The following is a 20,883-nucleotide window of genomic DNA, read 5'->3' as shown; positions in this document are numbered from 1 at the left end:
CGACTGGGGGTGGGGGGGGAGGACAGCTGCAGTACCAGGGGCGGGGCCCGGGGCCATCCGTCAGCGCGGCGGCGCCCCTGATTGGCCCGTGCCGCCCCCCCCCACAAGCGCCGGCATATGAGGAGGCGGAGGCGGTGGCCGCCGCAGCCTCTGTGCGGAGGGACCCACGGACGGACGGACGGACGGACGCCCGGACCGAGGCGCGGGCGCTGCAGAGGCCCCCCAGCTCTAGCCCGCGCCTGAACCCACCCTGAGGCCCCCCGCCCGCCCGCCCGCCCGTCTCCCCGCGGAACCGCCAAGATGGGGGTAGGTGCTGGGGCCGGCCGGGCGGTGCTTGTGTGTGACATTCGGGGGCCGCTGACATTGGGGCTCTGCGTGGGGCGGGGGGGCTCCGGAGACGCCGTGAGCCGGCTGACTGGGGCCGCCCGGGGGCTGAGGCTGCGCGCGGGGCCGCCCGGGTCGGGGGTCTGTCGCGCATGTTGGCGCCTTCGCGGGCGGGGTCCGCGGGGGTCCGCACCGGCCCGCAGCATCTCCGCCTGACCTTGCGCGGTTGCGTGCCCCGTCGTGTGTGCATGCGTGTGCATGTGTGCATGTGCGCCCTTGGCTTTGTCGGGCCCTGCCCCCTCCGTCTGCCTGCGATTGTGGGGCCGGGGTTGTGCGTTTGCCGTGTCTGGGGGTGTCTGAGGGTGTGCATTTGTGTGTCTGGGGATGTTGAAGCCATCCCACCTCCCCGGGATGGGGACAGGCGCAGGCTGTGGATGGGCAGTCGGGTGACCTCTCTTTCTCCTTCCAGGCCTGGGGGGGTGGGGGGAGGTCTCTGCAGTGCAGCGGGCCTGGGGCTGCCTGTGTGTCCAGCCCTGATGTGGGCAGGAGGAGCAGGAGAGCAATGGCCGGCAGACTGCGAGGCTGAGGGCATGCATGTGCGAAGACGGTTGTGTGTGCGGTGGGGGGTGTGTGCATGCCTGGCTATGCCCTTGCCTTGGTGTCCGTGCGTCCTTGTCTGTCTGTGGGTCTCTCCAGCAGATGCCGCCTCCTTCCCTGGCTGACCACCTGACCCCACCGCAGCCCTGGATTCCTCCCTGTGTGTCTGGGGTGGGACTTTGTGGGGGCGGGGGAGGCAGGTGGGCTGGGGTAGGTGGGATGCAGGGGGAGGGTTGGGATGGGAGCGGCTGATAGAGAGGGAATGTGGAGGATGAGGAGGAAGATGGCGGATGGAGGCCAGTGGGCCTGGAGATGGGGGTGGGGTGGGGCTACGGCTCTGTAGATGGGGGGGATGGGGAGAAGCAGGGGGTGGGGGGAGGACTCGGGGAGGGAAGGGGAGTTGGGAGTCAGCGATGGTTTCCAGGTAAGTGGAATGGGGGAAGGGGGAGCTGTGGGAAGATTTGGGGAGAGGACTGACTCTAAACACCTTAGAGAAGGAAGGGAAGGGACTCTTAGGAGAAGAAGTGGGGGTGGGGGGAGAAGCAAAGATGCTTTACGTGAGGGAGACAGAGAGAGAGAGACAGACAGACCCATGGAAAGACAGAAATCAGCAGACACAGAAAGAGACAGACGTAGAGACAATGAGAGACACAGAGACATGGAGAGATAAAGAGAGACATGGGATAGACAGACCTGGAGAGACGTGGAGGGAGACAAAGAGAAAAAGTGAAGCTGATTTGAAGAGGCTCAAAACAGGAATTTCCTATCTCCTGTAACTGAAGCCAGCCTGGAGGACGGGGAGAGGAGGCAGAGGGAAAGGGGGAGGTGGGGGAGAGATGCTCTGGGGTGATGGTCCCAGACACCCTGAGGGGGAGGGAGAGGCCGGCCCAGGTGCAGTGGCTGCATGAGCCGGCGCCGAGCCTGAGGAAGAGGCGGACAGCGCTGAAAATGGAAAAGAGCCACGGAGGCGGCTACAGCCGGGAGGGCGGGTGCCCCACCTCGGAGGTGCCCCTGTCCCGCAGCGCACCCGTCTGGGCCTCCTGCCTTAACTGGGGAAGCCTCGGCTCCCCACTCTGCCAGATGGAAGCCTGGCCCCAAGGGGGTCTGGTCATGGCAAGGGCAAGCGGCAACCAAGGTTCACCTGCCAGGGATGGTGTGCCCAGCCCCCTCCTCCCTCAGACCCGGGAGTCCCAGCCGAAGCCCCCTCCTCCCTCAGACCCGGGAGTCCAGGCCCCAGCCTCTCCTCCCTCAGACCCAGGGGTCCAGGCCCCAGCTCCCTCCTCCTTCAGACCCAGAAGTCCAGGCCCCAGCCCCCTCCTCCCTCAGACCCAGGAGTCCAGGCCCCAGCCCCCTCCTCCCTCAGACCCAGGGGTCCAGGCCCCAGCTCCCTCCTCCCTCAGACCTGGGAGTCCAGCTTCCAGTCCCTCTTCTCTTAGATCCAGGAGTCCAGCCCCCAGCCCCTAACCCTTGTGGGGACCCAAGCATCAGCTCCCCAACCTTCCCTAAGGTTGCAGGGGTGGGCAGCTGGTTTTCTCCCCCTTTCCTGCCAAGCCTCCATCTCCCCTCTCCTCCCCTACTTTGAGCTCCACAGCTCTCCATCCATGTGTCTGCTGGTCTGCAGAGGCTGAGAGTCCTTCTGAGGCAGAGGAGGGGTGGAAGGGAGCAGCCTCCCTGTCCCCCTGGCTCTGCCTCCCTGACAGACGCAGTGCTGCTGCAGGGCTGGCCCGGGGCCAAGCCTCCTGCCCACCCCCGGCCTCCTCCACACACACGGCTGAGCCCCTCCCGGTGCCCACCCGGGTTCAGCCCTGGGTCCGGGGGCAGGCAGCAGGCAGCTCAGTCCCTCCGCAAGGTCACGAGGGGATTAGCGCTGAGCTGCGCTGAGCCTCGGGTCCCAGCAGGGCCCAGGGCCCGTGGGATCTGTCAGTGCCCGCCTTGCCCGACCCTCCTGCCAGCCCTGGTCCCTGACTCCCCATCTGCCCAGGCCCCCAAACTGGAACTGCGGTCACCCCTTCACACCATGTCCAGTTCAAGCCAGGCCAGGGCTTCTGTCTCCTGCTCTTCCGCACCCCACATCCCACCCAGCTCTGTGCTGTCCCCCAGGGACTTGGCTGTGCCCCCCTGCTGTGCAGACTCACACTGGCTCCCACCCACCCCCAGGAGAGAGCCTGGGGTCTGCAGGCTGTGAGCCAGGGCCCCCAGGTCTGGTCACATGTCAGCCGGGCCATGTGCCCTGTGCACGGCAGGCTGGCTGCTGGCCTTTGTCCCGGCTGTGACCAGCACCCAGAGCACCCTCTCTGCTCCCTTCCGGCCAGGCCTGCAAGGTCTGCCAAGATTTGTGGGGTCCTTTGACAGACAGAGACTGAGACACCCATGGGGCTGGGAGAGGCCTGGAAACAGAGGGCTGGGCTGAGACAACAGAACCGAAGGGAGGGACAGACAGGGAGACCCGGACCTGGGGTGCCCAGGTGGACCCAGGGAGACAGACAGTTGGACAGACACACTGACATAGCTCTAAAGATGAAGGTAGAGCACACTGACAGAGAGAAACAGAGATGATGATGGAGAAAGACTCAGGGACCAAAAAGACTGACCTTAGAGGCAGATCCCAGCAGACACCAAAACACAGAGGGCAGGCTTGGGGAGTGACGGGTCAAGGGACAGAGTCAGAGACACAGAGAGCCAGAGACCAGCAAGAGACACACACACAGAGACCCAGAGACAGAGAGACAGAGAGAGAGAGATCAAGAGAAAGACGCAGCCACAGAGAGACGGAGAGACCGAAACAGAGGGATAGGGGTGGAAGTAGCCAGTGAGAGACAGAACAGAGCAAAAAGTCGGACAGACAGACAAGCAGAAGAGACCTATGCAGCAAGAGACACCCGCAGAGCGGTGCACTGACCCAGAGAGAGGAGGAAAGACACAGAGACGAAAGGGAGAAACCCACAGACGTGGGGACGGAAACAGAGATGGATAGAAGTGTAGACAGCAGACAGACAGACAGACAGCCTGAAGGACAGAGACCAAGATACATCAGAGACGGTGAGGCCAAATGAAAGACACGAGAACCAGGTCCTCAGAAACACCCGGAGCCGGAAGGGCACTCACCCGGGGACCCGGGGCAGGGACGGGGAGAGAGAGGTGGGCCCCGAGGGATGCGCAGAGCCTGCGGCGGCCCCTGCCCAGAGACCCGGACGCAGGCAGGCTGAGGGCTGCAGGGGTGGCCGAGCGGGACACGTGGAGGCCGGTGTCCCTCTGTAACCCCTTCTCGCCCGCAGTGCGGTCGCTCTGACAGCTATCGTGTCGCCACCTCGCAGGACAAAAAAGACGACGCGGACTCGCCCAAGAAGAACAAGGGCGCCAAGGAGCGCCGGGACCTGGATGACCTCAAGAAGGAGGTGGCCATGGTAAGCCCCGCCCCCCACGCCCGCACCCTCTGGAGCAGCCCCCAGCCGGGCACAACCTCAGCACTCATCTGACTCCCCCACCCCAACTTCTGTCCCCCAGACAGAGCACAAGATGTCAGTGGAAGAGGTCTGCCGGAAGTACAACACGGACTGCGTGCAGGTAGGGCCGGGGCGGGACCCCTGGGTCTGAGAGGAGGGGTCTGGGCCCAGACTCCTGGTCCTGGGGGTGCCTGGGGGGGTCGGGAAGCCAGGGTTCCTCTGGAGGGTTCTGTGTGAGGCCTGTGTTCCCCAGGGGCTGACCCACAGCAAAGCCCAGGAGATCCTGGCCCGGGACGGGCCCAACGCCCTCACACCACCACCCACAACTCCGGAGTGGGTGAAGTTCTGCCGCCAGCTCTTCGGGGGCTTCTCCATCCTGCTGTGGATCGGGGCCATCCTCTGCTTCCTCGCCTATGGCATCCAGGCGGGCACCGAGGATGACCCGGCGGGTGACAATGTGAGCACCCTCTGGCTCACACATTTGGGCACACACACGCACACCCACGTTCTCCCTGTCTTTTTCAGCTTTTCAGAGCCCACTCTTCTTTCTTTTCTCCTCTGACTTTCACAATCACCCTGTGAGAGAACCAGAACAGGTATGAGACACACTGAGGCTCAGAGAGGCCAAGTAACCTGCCCAAGGTCATGCAGCAGGATGTGAGCCATCAGCAGCCTCAGGGACAGACCCTTAAGGTCACGGCCTGAGCGAGACCCAAAGAGTGAGTGTGCCATGGAGAGACCAAGGCACACCCCCTGCTTCACGTTGGGACTCACCAACATGGGACACACGGACGTGCAGTCTCCACAGTCTCCCGTGCTGACAAGCTGAGACCCACACACCAGTACACAGAGATCATCATGCGTGCACACACACACATACAGGCCTGTGCACCCACAGAGGGTCAGCACAGTTACACATGGACACGGATCCCAACACAGCCACCTGACCCAGATATAGACTCTCAGACATCGATTGATGGACAGACAGAAACAGGAACCCAAACTCTTACAGACAAACGCAAAAAGAATTGCAGAAATGCTCAGGTGACAGACAGGCAGATGCTGGAACCAGTTACAGACAGACAGTATTCTTGGAACTTAAAACCTGGACAAACAGACGTACCCAGAGTCTCACACACAAAACAAGCTAACGGAAAGGCAGGTCTGCGTGCAGATGCAAATGCAGTCTCAGAAATTTAAAGCCAGACATGCAGACAGTCAGGCAGACACATAATCTCTAAACACATACAGACACATGGACAGACACTAGAATCCCTAACATAGGTGGGAAGATAGACAGACAGACACAAAATAAAGATATAAACAGGCCCAGAGACTCAAACACCCAGGTGCAGAAAGAGGTGCTCAGACACAGACTGGCAGACAGACACACAGACAGAGAGGCTCAAACAGACACACGGACCCTCAAAGGCACTCAACCCTGGGGCCAAACACAGGTAAAGACAGACCCCCGTTGACACGAATCTCCCCTCCTCAGATTCCACAGTGCTGGGGGTGGAGGTGGGAGGAAGTGACGTGGGGCTGAGTGACCCCGCTGTCCCCCGCAGCTGTACCTGGGCATCGTGCTGGCGGCCGTGGTGATCATCACAGGCTGCTTCTCCTACTACCAGGAGGCCAAGAGCTCCAAGATCATGGAATCCTTCAAGAATATGGTGCCCCAGGTGAGAGGCACCCAGGAAGGGGGCCCGAGGGGGTTGGGCAGGTGTGGAGGGGTCATGCCATGTGACCTCTGGGCAGAGGGAGTCGGGGAGGTGACTCCTCTCCATCCCACCCCCAGCAAGCCCTGGTGATCCGGGAAGGCGAGAAGATGCAGGTAAACGCAGAGGAGGTGGTGGTCGGAGACTTGGTGGAGATCAAGGGCGGAGACCGAGTCCCCGCAGACCTGCGAATCATCTCAGCCCATGGCTGCAAGGTGGGCCACCCTGTCCCTGCCCCTGGGGGACCAAGGAGCCCAGCCCCTCCTCACCCAGGATCAGGGTTCAAGGCCCCAGTGCACCCCACTCTCAGACCCAGGGGTCCACAGCCCCCTCCTCCCTCAGACCCAGGGGTCCAGGCCCCCAGCCCCCTCCTCCCTCAGACCCAGGAGTCCAGGCCCCCAGCCCCCTCCTCCCTCAGACCCAGGGGTCCAGGCCCCCAGCCCCTCCTCCCTCAGACCCAGGGGTCCAGGCCCCCAGCCCCCTCCTCCCTCAGACCCAGGGGTCCAGGCCCCCAGCCCCCTCCTCCCTCAGACTCAGGGGTCCACAGCCCCCTCCTCCCTCAGACCCAGGAGTCCAGGCCCCCAGCCCCCTCCTCCCTCAGACCCAGGAGTCCAGGCCCCCAGCCCCCTCCTCCCTCAGACCCAGGGGTCCAGGCCCCCAGCCCCTCCTCCCTCAGACCCAGGGGTCCAGGCCCCCAGCCCCCTCCTCCCTCAGACCCAGGGGTCCAGGCCCCCAGCCCCCTCCTCCCTCAGACTCAGGGGTCCACAGCCCCCTCCTCCCTCAGACCCAGGAGTCCAGGCCCCCAGCCCCCTCCTCCCTCAGACCCAGGAGTCCAGGCCCCCCGCCCCCTCCTCCCTCAGACCCAGGGGTCCAGGCCCCCAGCCCCCTCCTCCCTCAGACCCAGGGGTCCAGGCCCCCAGCCCCCTCCTCCCTCAGACTCAGGGGTCCACAGCCCCCTCCTCCCTCAGACCCAGGAGTCCAGGCCCCCAGCCCCCTCCTCCCTCAGATCCAGGAGTCCAGGCCCCCAGCCCCCTCCTCCCTCAGACCCAGGAGTCCAGGCCCCCAGCCCCCTCCTCCCTCAGACCCAGGGGTCCAGGCCCCCAGCCCCTCCTCCCTCAGACCCAGGGGTCCAGGCCCCCAGCCCCCTCCTCCCTCAGACCCAGGGGTCCAGGCCCCCAGCCCCTCCTCCCTCAGACCCAGGAGTCCAGGCCCCCAGCCCCCTCCTCCCTCAGACCCAGGGGTCCAGGCCCCCAGCCCCCTCCTCCCTCAGACCCAGGGGTCCAGGCCCCCAGCCCCCTCCTCCCTCAGACTCAGGGGTCCACAGCCCCCTCCTCCCTCAGACCCAGGAGTCCAAGCCCCCTGCCCCCTCCTCCCTCAGACCCAGGGGTCCAGGCCCCGGCCCCCTCCTCCCTCAGACCCAGGGGTCCAGGCCCCCAGCCCCTCCTCCCTCAGACCCAGGGGTCCAGGCCCCGGCCCCCTCCTCCCTCAGACCCAGGGGTCCAGGCCCCAGCCACCCCTCAGACCTTCACTCTCCTTCTGGACTCCCAGACATTGCTCAGCCGCCACACCCCAGGCCTCTAGCTGGGACTCCTGAGGGCACAGGCTTCAGCTAGTCTCCTCTGGACAAGCGCCCCAGACCCCAGGCCACAGGCTGAGCCCTCGTTCCGTTGCCCCCATCCCAGGTGGACAACTCCTCCCTGACCGGCGAATCCGAGCCCCAGACCCGCTCTCCGGACTGCACGCACGACAACCCCCTGGAGACCCGGAACATCACCTTCTTTTCCACCAACTGTGTGGAAGGTGAGGCGGTGTGGGGGGCACCCGGGGCAGGGCAGCTCCGGTCCGCTCCCGGGGCCCCTCCCCGCCTCGGGCCTGACACCCTCTGGCCCCACAGGCACTGCGCGCGGCGTGGTGGTGGCGACCGGTGACCGCACGGTCATGGGCCGCATTGCCACCTTGGCGTCGGGGCTGGAGGTGGGCAAGACGCCCATCGCCATCGAGATCGAGCACTTCATCCAGCTCATCACGGGCGTGGCCGTCTTCCTGGGCGTCTCCTTCTTCATCCTCTCCCTCATCCTGGGATACACCTGGCTCGAGGCGGTCATATTCCTCATCGGCATCATCGTGGCCAATGTCCCAGAGGGCCTGCTGGCCACAGTCACTGTAAGGCCCAGACCACCGGGGCTGAGGAGAGGGGCTGTGACCGTGGGTCTGAGGGAGGAGGGGGCTGGGACCCCATCTCTATGAGGATAATTGAACACTGAGTGCTGAGCTTCTTGGATGTTGAAGGAGGAGGGTCCTGGAACTCAAACAAAACAAACAAACAAAAACCTTGAGAAACCCTGAAAGACACAAAGGGCTAACAATCCTATCCATTTTTAAATTAAACTATACAATTAACAAGTACATTCTCACCATAAAAATCCTAAAGAAGACATCAAGGCAAACAGAAAAACAACAGCCTACCTCCCCCAGCCCCCTTGGCCCCCTCCTGATTCACCATCTTCCCAGCTCCCCTGAGACATGTGTTTGTGTGTGTGTGTGTGTGTGTGTGTGTGAGAGAGAGAGAGAGAGAGAGAGAGACAGAAACAGAGAGAGAGAGAGAGAAAGGTTCTTTTCCAGGTACAGGGAAGGGATCCTGCTGGGATTACTGTTCTATTCCTTGATCGTTTTACTCCTTGTATCCTGCAAATTTTTCCATCTTAGCATATTCAAAGCTGCCCAATCTTTAAAAGGCTTTTTATCGAAGTCTGATAGACATATAAAGAGTCACCTGTTGAACTTGGACACACAGAACACACCCATGTCACCCCGTCCAGGCCCCTGGGTGCCCCCTCAGGACCTCATTCATCCTGCCCCCAACCCAAGGGTACCCCCATCCTGACTCCTATCAGCTTGGCTTAATTTGCCTGTCTTTGTACTTCTCGTAAATGGAATAATTCAGCATGAACTCTTTTGTTCCCAACTTCTATTTTGTCTCCATGCTGTTTGAACTTCACCCGGGCAGCTGCAGGCAGCAGTCGTTTGTTCTTTTTCATCTTGTTCTTTTTCATCGCCACAGAGTTTTCCGTCTTATGAATATTCCACAATTTATTCTCTTCTCCTGTTAGCGGACGTTTGGGTCATTTCCAGTTTGGTGCTTTTATAAATAGCGCTGCCGTGTCCTTGGGGCGCCTCCCAGCCTAGTTGTTTCGGTCTGCACGTGGGAGTGGAGCTGCTGGGCGACACCTCGTCTTTTCTGGGCTCCCCGTGATTCCCCGGGGGGCTGGGCAGCCGTGTTGCCAGGTGGGGGCAGAGGGGTCTTCCTTCTGGTTACCCCCCGTCCCTCTCCCGCCCCCCAGGTGTGTCTGACTCTGACTGCCAAGCGCATGGCCCGGAAAAACTGCCTGGTGAAAAACCTGGAGGCCGTGGAGACCCTGGGCTCCACGTCCACCATCTGCTCGGACAAGACGGGGACCCTCACGCAGAACCGCATGACCGTCGCCCACATGTGGTTTGACAACCAGATCCACGAGGCGGACACCACGGAGGACCAGTCAGGTGAGGGAGGGGCCTGGGGCTTGGGGGCCGCGGTGGGGGGACCTGCCCCCAGGCCGCTGGGCCCTGACACGCGTGCCCCCCTCAGGCACCTCGTTCGACAAGAGCTCGCACACCTGGGTGGCCCTGTCCCACATCGCCGGCCTCTGCAATCGTGCCGTCTTCAAGGGCGGCCAGGACAACGTCCCCGTGCTCAAGGTGGGTGCTGGCTGCGGCCCCGCCCGCGCCCACCCCCTCTGCCGCCCCCTGCCCTGACGGCCCCTCTCTCCCTGCAGAGGGACGTGGCTGGGGACGCCTCGGAGTCCGCCCTGCTCAAGTGCATCGAGCTGTCCTCCGGCTCCGTGAAGCTGATGCGCGAGCGCAACAAGAAAGTGGCTGAGATCCCCTTCAACTCCACCAACAAATACCAGGTAAGCCGGGCACCCCCTGCCCTCACCTGGCTCCGGCCCGCAGCTTCTCTACGCCATGCGACCCGTAAAGTGCTCGTCTCTGCCCTGCTGCCCTCCTACTTTGGGCAAGTTGCTGAGCATCTCAGTGCCTCAGTTTCCCCATCTGTGAAGTGGGAACAGTCATACCCACCTGGTGGGGAGCGGGAGTGAGAGAAAGATCTCTATGGCAGATCTCCCCATAGCAGAGACCTCTGGGGGCAGAGACAGCGACATCCATCCATTTGACAACTATCTTTTTGAGCACCCACCATGTTTTAAAGGTGAGGGATGTGGCAGTGAGGGAAACAGTGCCCTCGTGGAACCCACACTGTAGGGCTGCAGGACAAGCAGTGGCGGAATACCTCAGCGGGGCAGCGTGCTAGTAAGGGAGGGCCGTGCCCACACCTGGGGGCAGAGTGTCCCAGACAGCGGCAGAGCGTGTGCCAACCCCGAGGCAGGGACGTGTTGTGGGACTACCACCAGCAGCCAGTGTGGCCGAGCCCACTCCCACGGCCCAGGGAGTGTGTGTGGCGGGAGATGGGGGCAGCTCGTGGAGGGGGCACGTCCGTGTCAGGCTGTGGGGATGACTTGTACTCCAAGGCAGACCTGGGCCCTGGGAGGCCTCTGAGCAGAGGAAGGACAGGACATGACTCAGATTTTTTTTTTTAATAGCTTAATTGAGGCATAATTTGCATACTCTAGGGTCATCCATTTGAAGGGTACATTTCAGTGGTTTTTGTTTTCAGTGCAGTCACAGATACAAGCTTCCATCACCATAGTCAATTTGAGAACACTTTCATCACCTCAAAAAGAAATGCACACACCACCCCCCTCATGCTGCCCTGCAGCTTCCTGCCTGCCCAGCCCCTGGCACCACTGATCTGCTCTCTGTCTCTATGGATTTGCCTTTTCTGGATATTTCACATCAATGGACTCGTACAATCTGCAGCCTTGGTGTCTGGCTTCTTTCGCTCAGCGTCATGCTTCCGAGGTGCGCCCGGGTTGCAGAAGGCATCGGAACTTTACTCCTCTCCATGGAGGGACACTATTCCAGTGTGTGTGTGAGCCACATGTGGCGTGGCCGTCCCCATCCATCAGGCGATGGAGCTTTGGTTTGCTTCCACCTTTTGGCTCATATGGATAATACCGCTAGGGACATTCTTATCTGAGCTTTTGTGTAGAAAAATGTTTCCATTTCTCTTGGGTTTAGACCTAGAAGAGAGATTCCTGGGCCACATGGGAACTTCAGGTTTAACCACTTGAGGAACTGCCAGGCAGTTTTGCAAAGTGGCTGCAGCATTTTGCACGGACCCCGATTTCTAAAAGGCTCCCGCAGCTGCTGTGGGGAGGGTGGGCTCTAGGTGGGGAGGGTGGCCTCGGGATCCCCCGTGAGAAGGCTGCTGCGATGCTCCGTCCTCGAGGGGCTGGTGACTGGACCAGGCAGGGGCCGTGGGGCAGAGGGGGTGGCAAAAAGGATCATATCCCAAGGTGAGCCAGCCAGGTTTGGTGATGTGGGATGAGGGAGAGAGGAAGCCAGGCACAGAGAGGCAGATATCCAAGGACAGCAGGGATTTCTGTGGGAGACACTGGAGGAGCCAAGATGCTCGAGTTCTGGAGACCGCAACAGGAAGAGATGAGCAGAGATCTCTGTGAGAGAGTCAGAGAAAGTGATGACTTCTCCCTTGGGTTGAGGGATGTGGGCAAAGCCCCTGAGGGAGCCCAGCGGTGTCCCCTCCGGCACTCGTGGCTCTGGGACAGTGGGGAGTGGTCCGGACGCAGCTCCCCTGGCCCCGTGGCGCAGGCACGTCTGCCCTCCGTTCTGTCCGCAGCTCTCCATCCATGAGACCGAGGACCCCAACGACAACCGGTACCTGCTGGTGATGAAGGGGGCCCCCGAGCGCATCCTGGACCGGTGCTCCACCATCCTGCTGCAGGGCAAGGAGCAGCCATTGGACGAGGAGATGAAGGAGGCCTTCCAGAACGCCTACCTGGAGCTCGGCGGCCTGGGCGAGCGCGTGCTTGGTGCGGACCACGGGGGTCCGGGGGAGCCGGGGCTGGGGGCCACTTGATGGCGAGGATGGGGGATGAGTGTGACGCTGTCTGGGGCCTGGCTCAGAACAGGTGTTCCGGGAATGAATGAATGAATGCATGAATGAATGAATGAATGGGAGGGAAAGGCATCTTCAGGAAATGGTTGTGGCCTGACACCCGCCCGTCTGATGGGTGGTTCCGAGGCTGGAGCCCTGCCGTCCACCCGTCCCTGCAGGTTTCTGCCATTACTACCTGCCCGAGGAGCAGTTCCCCAAGGGCTTTGCCTTCGACTGCGACGACGTGAACTTCACCACCGACAACCTCTGCTTCGTGGGGCTGATGTCCATGATCGACCCGCCCCGGGCCGCTGTCCCCGATGCTGTGGGCAAGTGCCGCAGCGCGGGCATCAAGGTGTGGCCCGGGAGAGCTGGGGGGCGGGCAGGGGTGAGGAGGCAGGGCCCGGGGCCCTGGGGTGCAGCGGCCGAGGCTGGACCGTCCCCACCCACGCCTGCAGGTCATCATGGTCACCGGTGACCACCCCATCACGGCCAAGGCCATCGCCAAGGGTGTGGGCATCATCTCAGAGGGCAACGAGACCGTGGAGGACATCGCTGCCAGGCTCAACATCCCGGTCAGCCAGGTCAACCCCCGGTGAGGCCCCACCCAGCCCGGCGCGGGGGTCTGCCTCTGCACGGCCCGCCTCTGTGGCTCCCGGACCCTCTCGGTGTCTGGGGCTCTGTGTCTCCGTGCTTGCTCAGTCCTGGGTCTCCGTCCTCCCCCCGTATGAGTGTGGACAGCTCGGTGTTGCCAGCATAGGGGCTTTGGGGTTGGCACAGGGCAGGCTCGCACCCCAGCTTGGGCACTCGTGAGCTGTGGGACCTGGGGCAAGTCACCAGCCCCTTGGGTCTCAGTCTCCTTCTCTCTAAAATGGGCTTCAATAATTCCTGCCTGAGAGGACTCAGTGAAATCCCATCTTTCTCTGTGTGTTTGTCTCTCTTTTCCTGTCTGTATTGTCTATCTGTCTGTCTGTCTCTCACCTCTGCTGTTTTTCGGACAGCCTCGGCTTCCCCGTCTTTATGGCCTCTCTGTATCCGTCTTCCTTTCCTGATTGCCTGCATCTCCCTGTCCTTCTAATGCCACTGTCCCAAATGCTTTGCTGCGATCTGCCTCTCCCCATCCGCCTCACCTCTGACCCCAGTCCCCAGGCTCTCCTGCCCGTGGGTCCCACCTGTCCAGCTCGGTGACCCCCAGGGGTGGGCAACACCTCTGACCTTCCCCCCTGCCCTCTGGGCTCTTCCCAGGGACGCCAAGGCCTGTGTGATCCACGGCACTGACCTCAAGGACTTCACCTCTGAGCAGATCGATGAGGTCCTGCAAAACCACACTGAGATCGTCTTCGCCCGCACGTCCCCCCAGCAGAAGCTCATCATCGTAGAGGGCTGCCAGAGACAGGTGGGCAGGGCTGGCGCAGGGAGGGGCAGGGAGGAGGGGGCTGGGGGTGTGGACTCCCGGGTCTGAGGGTGGAGGGGCTCGGTGTCCCCCAGCGGTGTCATCCTCACCCTCTCCCTCCAGGGCGCGATCGTGGCCGTGACGGGGGACGGGGTGAATGACTCCCCCGCTCTGAAGAAGGCCGACATTGGGGTGGCCATGGGCATTGCTGGCTCCGACGTCTCCAAGCAGGCAGCGGACATGATTCTGCTGGATGACAACTTCGCCTCCATTGTCACGGGCGTGGAGGAGGGTGAGTCAGAAGGGAGCAAGTTGGTCCCTGGAGACTGGGGTCCCAAGAAGGGTGAGGAGGAGAGGACCACACTGGGACCACAGAGGGGAGACCCAGAGTCCCGCCGGGGTCCTCGTGGCACCCGAGCTTGTCTTTGTCTCTCGTCCTCCCCATGGTGCCAGGCGGTCCCTGGAGGCAGGGCTGGGCCGACACGTTGCCGGGTTCTTAGCATCACCCCACACAGGCCCATTTTCTGGTGAGGCAGAGCTGGAAGCATTTTTAAAATCCTTACAAGTGCGAGCAGGGAGAAGCAGAGGATCGTGGGGGAGCCCTCGGCTGGCCCCTCGCCCAGCCCGGGGTCGGGTAGTCACAGAAGCTTCCAGAGTGGATGAGAACAGCTGGCCAAGCCCGAGAGCTCTGCTGGGATTCGCACCGAGGGTGGCGAGAGGGCGGGACGGGAGTTCCAGGCAGAAGAAATCATGTGTGCAGAGAGCAGGGGGTGCCAAGGGGCCGAGCTCTGTGGCTGCACCCAGTGTTTCGGGGATGGGGGAGTCGGGAGCCCGGGCTGCAGAGCTGCCAGCCCCCCCGGTGCAGCCGGAGAAGGGGCTCACCCACATTTAATTTTACTCTGCTCATGCAAGTAATTCATGATGATTCTAGAAAATGCCACCAAGTGTAAAGAAGGAAATTGGAATCGCCCATAATGGCACCACCTGGAAATAATCACTGTTGGTGCTTCGGGGCATTGCCTTCCAGTCTCCCAACCCTGCTGTAAATGTCACTAGTATCAGAAATTAATTCATAAAAAAAACTCAAACAGTAAAACGGAGCCTAAAACGACAAATAACATGTCCTTATCCCTTGTCTCCTACTTCCCAGAGGAAGCCTGGGTGGCTCTTCCTTGTGTCCTGAGGCGTCCCCGGCACACTCACGAGGGCACGCTCATCTCCCAGATACGGGTGTCTGCTCTCTCCCAGTATTTTTTGGGCCCTTCCCTGGGGCGTGACAGGGTCCTGGAGATCCGGCTGGGAGCAGACATGGTCCCTGCCCTGACAGAGCTGGGAGAGGCGGCTGTAAGCAAGTTAACAGACAAATAAGGACGTACCTGCAAATTGATAAGGGCTAAGAGGAGAACACATGGGGCACTGTGACAGGGTGCTACTCAGTATGGACAATGAAGGCCTCTCTGAAGTGAAGGAAGAAAAGTTTAACTTCTTATTATGGAAAATATCAGATATCCCCGAGAGCAGAGCACATGGCCTCGGCCCCCAGCTCGGGCAGTTATAGGCTTCGGTCGATCTGGTTTTGCCTCTACCACCCGCCATACATATCGAGTTCTGTCAAAGCAGGTTTAAGTCATTTTTTCATTTCATCCATAAATATTTGAGGATGAGGGAGAACTAGTCATGGGAAGAGGGCGGAGAGCAGAACCTTGCAGCGAACAGCAAGACCAGGTGCGAACAGCCGGGTGTCTGCTTTTGACCCCAAGATGATCAAACCCCCCATAGCACCGTGAAGTTGCTTTCTCAATCATAAACAATCAGCTTTGTTGCTCGTTGCCTCTCAGCACATGGGAGAGCACTTAGCAGGCGGGATTGGCTGTGATCATTTTTTTTATTTATCTTTTTTACTTTATACCCTTTGCACCGATCAGATTTGTATCGCAAATTAACCTCTAATACCAGTGACATTTACAGCAGGATCAAGAGACCGGAAAGCAATAAAACAATATAACATACATACACTATAACATGCAGTAAGCCAGGTAGCTCAATGAATTTCTACACCCGGGCACGTCCATGCAGCCACCACTCTCAGATCAAGATAGAGAATATTCCCAACTCCCCCATTAGAGTGTTCTCAGGCCCCTTCCCAGTATATCCCCCTCCCAGAAATAACCACCCTCCTGACTTAGCACCGCTGGTTAATTTTAAACCTCATGTAAATGGAATCATTCAGTGTGAGTGCTTTGGCATCTGGCTCTTTTCACGCAACGCAATCCCTGGGAGACGGAGTTGGTGTCTCGGTAGCGGGTTCCTTTTCATTGCTGGGTGGTGTGTGGCGTGGGTGTCGGGACCTGCCACCGTTTATCTGCCCCCTGTTGATGGACACTGGGGTTGGTTCCAATTCGGGGCTGTCGTAAATAAGGCTGCCGTGAACATTCTTGTGTGTGTTTTTTTTGGTGGACACAGCACTCATTCCTCTTGAGTAGGAACTTAGGAGCAGGATTATCAGCTCAACAGGGTATGGGTAGGTTTAACTTTCACAGAAACTGCCAGTTTCCCAAAGGGGTTGTATTTCAGGAACCTTCGGTCAGGGTGCGGTACAGTCAGACAGACGTTGGGGTAGAAAGGCAGGTGGGAGCGGAGGACGGATAGCAAAGGAGGTGAGGAGGACGGGGTGGGGGCGGGGCTGGAGGGACGGGCCAGGGGGGTGACCTCCTCCCGCCACAGGCCGCCTGATCTTCGACAACCTGAAGAAATCCATCGCCTACACCCTGACTAGCAACATCCCCGAGATCACCCCGTTCCTGCTGTTCATCATGGCCAACATCCCGCTGCCCCTCGGCACCATCACCATCCTCTGCATCGACTTGGGCACCGACATGGTGAGGCCCGGCCAGCCCCAGGCCCCGGGAGGGCGGGCGCCGCCCCTGCCCCAGCTTACCCGGGCCCTCCCGCCCAGGTCCCCGCCATCTCACTGGCCTACGAGGCTGCCGAGAGTGACATCATGAAGAGACAGCCCAGGAACCCCCGGACGGACAAGCTGGTCAACGAGCGGCTTATCAGCATGGCCTACGGGCAGATCGGTGAGTGGCCGGGGCCCCTGCTGCCAGGGACAGATGCTTGTGTGCCCACGTTCCGGCTGAGTGCCCGGGGCCGGCAGCAGCACCTGGCCCAGAGTGGACATTCAGGAAGCTGGCGTTGGATGAATGGAGGAGAAACCGGGCTCTGCAGGCAGAGGACTGGCTGGGGGGTGGATATGTTCCTCCTGCCCCCCAGGGAGCACATGGGGCCTTGAGTAGCAGAACTGGAGTTGTCCCCAGAGCCCACTGCTCCACCCACCTCTATGTTGGGAAGGAGCTGACTAGCCTGGGAGCTCCTGGAGGGCAGGGGCTGTGCCCTGTCCTTCTCCACCTCGTCCTCACCTGGCGTTGGCAGTGGGGAGATGGGGACTCCCTGTTGCTGGGACTGTCCCAGCCAGCTGTGGTCAGTGGCCTGCAGGAGCTCATTCCTGCACCGGGGGGTCTGTCAGACTCCACCCGGGCTCCTCCAGGATTTTGTGATGTTCTCAGGTGGCTTGGGGCAGGTGGGAGGGAGCCTCCAGGTTACCCCTCCTTGGCAGGACCCCTTGCCAAGGCTCCCGTCCCAGGGGGCTCGCCTAACCCTCTGGGAGCCCACCCAGAACAAGGAGGCCCACCCGCCTCCTGGGGCCGGTCCCTGTGGGCTGCTGCCCCCCACCTCAGCCTCTCCTCACCCCACTTCTGCCCTCCCCACAGGAATGATCCAGGCGCTCGGAGGCTTCTTCTCCTACTTTGTGATCCTGGCAGAAAATGGCTTCCTGCCCGGCAACCTGGTGGGCATCCGGCTGAACTGGGACGACCGCACGGTCAACGACCTGGAGGACAGCTACGGGCAGCAGTGGGTGAGTGGAGCCGGGGACCCTGCCCAGAACCAGTGCTGGGGCTCAGCTCTCCCAGCCGGGCACCTTCTGCTCCCAAACCCCGGCTGGGCTTGGGGGGCCTCCTCGTGCTCTCGGACCCACCCAGGCGTGCACCCCAGATCCCACTGTCCTGGCTCTCTGCCTCCTTCCCCGTCTCTATCTGCCGCCTCTGTCTGTCCCTGCCGAGTCTGGCCAGCGCCGTCCTTCCTCCTCAGGACACAGTCTGTCTTAGTCTTCCAGGGCTACTGTGACAAAGGCCACACACTGGGTGGCTTCACAGGCATTTACTGGCTCATGGTTTGGGAGGCTGGAAGCCCCCAAAGGTGTCCGCAGGGTTCAGACCTGCTGGATTCAGGGCCACCCTGACTCAGTTCAGCTTCCCCTTCAAAGACCCTAGACATGGGTCTTACAAATGGGGCTGGGGTTGGGACTTGAACTTGAGCATGTCTTTGTGGGGGACACAATTCAACCCATAACAGCGTCCTCCTTGCTGCCCCCGTCCCCCAGAGACGGTCCACTCAGGGGACAACCGTGATCACCATTATCCTCCCTCCACCATGCGTGTCCCCTGACTCTTCCCTCTGGGCTGAGTCCAAAGAGGGGAGACACAGCCGAGGCCCTGGGGGTGGGGGGCAGGGGCCCTGTCTGGGAAAAGACTCCCCACTTCTCCCCAGGGAGTGGGGGTGGGGTGAAGACCACCTGGACCAGCTGGTGGGGCACCCCAGGGCTGTGGCCCGACTGGCACCCCGTACACCCCTTGCCCGCTGGCAGACGTACGAGCAGAGGAAGGTGGTGGAGTTCACGTGCCACACGGCCTTCTTCGTGAGCATCGTCGTCGTCCAGTGGGCGGATCTGATCATCTGCAAGACCCGCAGGAACTCGGTCTTCCAGCAGGGCATGAGGTGAGGGCCGGCTCACGGCCGCGTCCGTCTGTCCCGCCCCTCGGCTCCGGGTTATGGTTTTTGCCTCTCTCTGTACATCTGCCCCATCTCTCTCTGTCTGTCTTTGTTTTTCTGTGCCTCCCTCTCTCTACATCTGACTCGGCCGCTCTGTCTGGGTCTCGGTCTGGGTCTCTCTCTGTCTCAGGGGGGCGGGGGCTGCCGGCTGGGGGCCTCTTGGGGTCCAGCCCTGCCCGCTGTGTTCCAGGAACAAGATCCTGATCTTCGGGTTGTTCGAGGAGACAGCCCTGGCGGCCTTCCTGTCCTACTGCCCCGGCATGGACGTGGCTCTGCGCATGTACCCTCTCAAGTGAGTGTCCCCGGGACCCCCTGCCCCCCACTCCAGCGCGCCCCCAGCCTGTGGCCCCCGGGCCCAGCCACGGCCCAGGGCAGCCCTCACCTGTGGGCAGGGGAGATTGTGGGGAACCCCCCACCCGGTGCTGCCTCTGTGGCCCCCGTGTGGCCCCCACACTGACTACCCACCCCCTCTCCCCTCTGCAGGCCCAGCTGGTGGTTCTGTGCCTTCCCCTACAGTTTCCTCATCTTCGTCTACGACGAAATCCGCAAACTCATCCTGCGCAGGAACCCCGGGGGTGAGGGGGTCACGGGGAGCAGGGGGCGGTGGGGGGCAGAGGACAGGCTGGCTGCAGTGGGGAAGCCGGGAGAAGCTCGCGGGTCTCCCCTCCCAATCTCGCCTCCAGGCGGCCTCCTCCTTCCCTTTTCTCTCTGCTGTGTCCCTCTGTCCCCCTGGACGGCCTCCGCCCCATTCTGAGTGTCTCTTTGTTCTTGGCCTGCCTCCTCCTCTCTCTCTCTCTCTCTCCCTCCCTCTCTCTCTCTCTCTCTCTCTCTCTCTCTCTCTCTCTCTCTCCCCCTCTATTTATGCCTCCCTGAGTCTCTGTCTCGTCTCTGCTCCTGTGCGCCCCTAAGCCCATCTCTCGCCATCTCTTACTCAGTCTCTGTCTCTCTCCTCCTTTGTCTCTCCAGGTTGGGTGGAGAAAGAAACCTACTACTGACCTCACCCCGCCACATCGCCCGTCTCTTCCCGGCCCCTCAAGCCCAGGACAGCCCCTTCCAGTGCCCCCCCATTTTGTATTCTGGGGGGAGGGGCCCTCTCTCCCCACGGCCCCCCCCGGCCCCACCCCCTCAGGTTCTCTCCTGCGTCTCTCCCACTCCCCTCCCTCTGGCTGGCTGCTCTCCCCCCACCCTGCCCCCTGCCTCTCTCCTCTCTCCCTGTCTCTTTTCTGTGTCTGTTTCTCTCCCTGTCCTCAGCCCTCATCCCTGCCCCACTCCCAGTCCCCTCCTGGCCTCTTTTTTACTCCCCTCGCTCCCCGACTGACACCATCTCTGGTTCTGGACAATTATCAAATAAATCAGTGGGGAGAGAGAAGCAGTGTGCATGTCATGCTTGTTTTTGGACCGAGGGTGCGGGCGGGACGGCATCCCCCATGGGGGTGCACATTGCTGGGTGACTCATGCAACCCCAGGAGTTTAGCCCGGCTTGTTCATGAGAGCCGCAGAATGTCAGCATTTAGGGAATCACAGAGTTTTAGACTCAACGAATGTTCGGGCGAGAGAAGCTTGAACTTGTAGGTGATGGGATTATGGGGTCAGAACAGAGAAGAGGCAAGGAACCAGACTTGGGACCATAGAATTGGGGACCCTCTGATCTTGGAGTAGGGTCTCCGAGCAGTGGTGGGGAAGCAGACGGTGACGGTGATTACAGTGGTCCACTGAGCTCCCTCTGCGTGCTCTGTGCTCTGGAGTGTCTGGCTTACATCTGAGACCTTCCCATGTTGCCCATCATCACCCCATTCTCTTTCCTTGCTGTTTACTATCCCATTGTGGGAATCTTAACACCATTTGTTTATCCATTCTCCTGTGGAGGGACATTTGGGTTGTTTCCAGTTTGGCAGCTATTACAATTAGTGCTGTGAGGAATAGGAACATTCTAGTAATGCCTTTTGATGACACGTGTGCATTGCTGCTGGGTACAGGCCTAGGAGAGAAGTCGCGGGAACATAGAGTAGACTATGTTTAGCTTTGGTAGAAACTGCCAGGCCGCTTTCAAAGCTCTTGTACCATTCTGCATCCCCACCGTCACTGTATGAAAGTTCCAGTGGCTCCACACCTTCATCAACACTCCGTACTGTCTTTTTAATTTTAGTCATTCCGGTGGGGCAGCACCCACTTCCCTCGAAGCAGCCTCTAACACACCTCAAAGACGCAAGTCAGAGGGCAGGCTGGGGCCAGACCCAGGCCCACCTGCCTCCCAGTGTGGGCATGTGGGTGGCTGGGATGCTCAGAGAGCTCATGTGAGTGTGGGTGCTTGTGCAAGTGTGTGCAAGGGCCCATTTGCAGCAAACTATGGCTGAGGGAGGCATGCTCGTGTCAGAGCAGTGGTGAAAGCTCCAAGGCAGGGGCTGTGTGTGCTGACTCCCCTCCTGGGAGGCTAGAGAAGCACTTTATGCATCTGGTGCCCCAGGT

The 20,883-nt window shown here is 60.9% G+C and overlaps 1 protein-coding gene across 1 annotated transcript; it reads left to right on the top strand.

Annotated features, from left to right (window-relative positions):
- Window positions 1-267: 267 nt before the first annotated feature.
- On the top strand, window positions 268-19,786 carry ATP1A3 (ATPase Na+/K+ transporting subunit alpha 3). Its single transcript, XM_037820603.1, has 23 exons — window positions 268-306; window positions 4,236-4,325; window positions 4,426-4,485; window positions 4,618-4,821; window positions 5,933-6,046; window positions 6,163-6,297; window positions 7,765-7,882; window positions 7,977-8,245; window positions 9,424-9,622; window positions 9,708-9,817; window positions 9,895-10,029; window positions 11,877-12,069; window positions 12,314-12,489; window positions 12,593-12,729; window positions 13,380-13,530; window positions 13,651-13,819; window positions 16,252-16,406; window positions 16,484-16,607; window positions 17,298-17,443; window positions 18,233-18,363; window positions 18,608-18,709; window positions 18,901-18,992; window positions 19,384-19,786. Exons 1-23 carry the CDS (start codon window positions 301-303, stop codon window positions 19,410-19,412), a joined length of 3,045 nt encoding a protein of 1,014 aa, XP_037676531.1. The 5' UTR covers window positions 268-300; the 3' UTR covers window positions 19,413-19,786.
- The last annotated feature ends 1,097 nt before the right edge of the window (window positions 19,787-20,883 follow it).

The sequence above is a fragment of the Choloepus didactylus genome, chromosome 27 (genome assembly GCF_015220235.1).
Source record: "Choloepus didactylus isolate mChoDid1 chromosome 27, mChoDid1.pri, whole genome shotgun sequence".
In the NCBI taxonomy this organism is placed as follows: Eukaryota; Metazoa; Chordata; class Mammalia; order Pilosa; family Megalonychidae; genus Choloepus; species Choloepus didactylus.
Note: the sequence above shows the minus strand (reverse complement) of the source record. Positions and strands in the feature narration are given on the sequence as shown.

What these genes read in the sequence shown, in the direction of transcription:
- ATP1A3 (XM_037820603.1), top strand. An exon ending in TCTCAGCCCATGGCTGCAAG is followed by an intron (nt 6,298 to 7,764) that starts GTGGGCCACCCT and finishes CCCCCATCCCAG; the next exon opens with GTGGACAACTCCTCCCTGAC. An exon ending in GCCGCAGCGCGGGCATCAAG is followed by an intron (nt 12,490 to 12,592) that starts GTGTGGCCCGGG and finishes CCACGCCTGCAG; the next exon opens with GTCATCATGGTCACCGGTGA.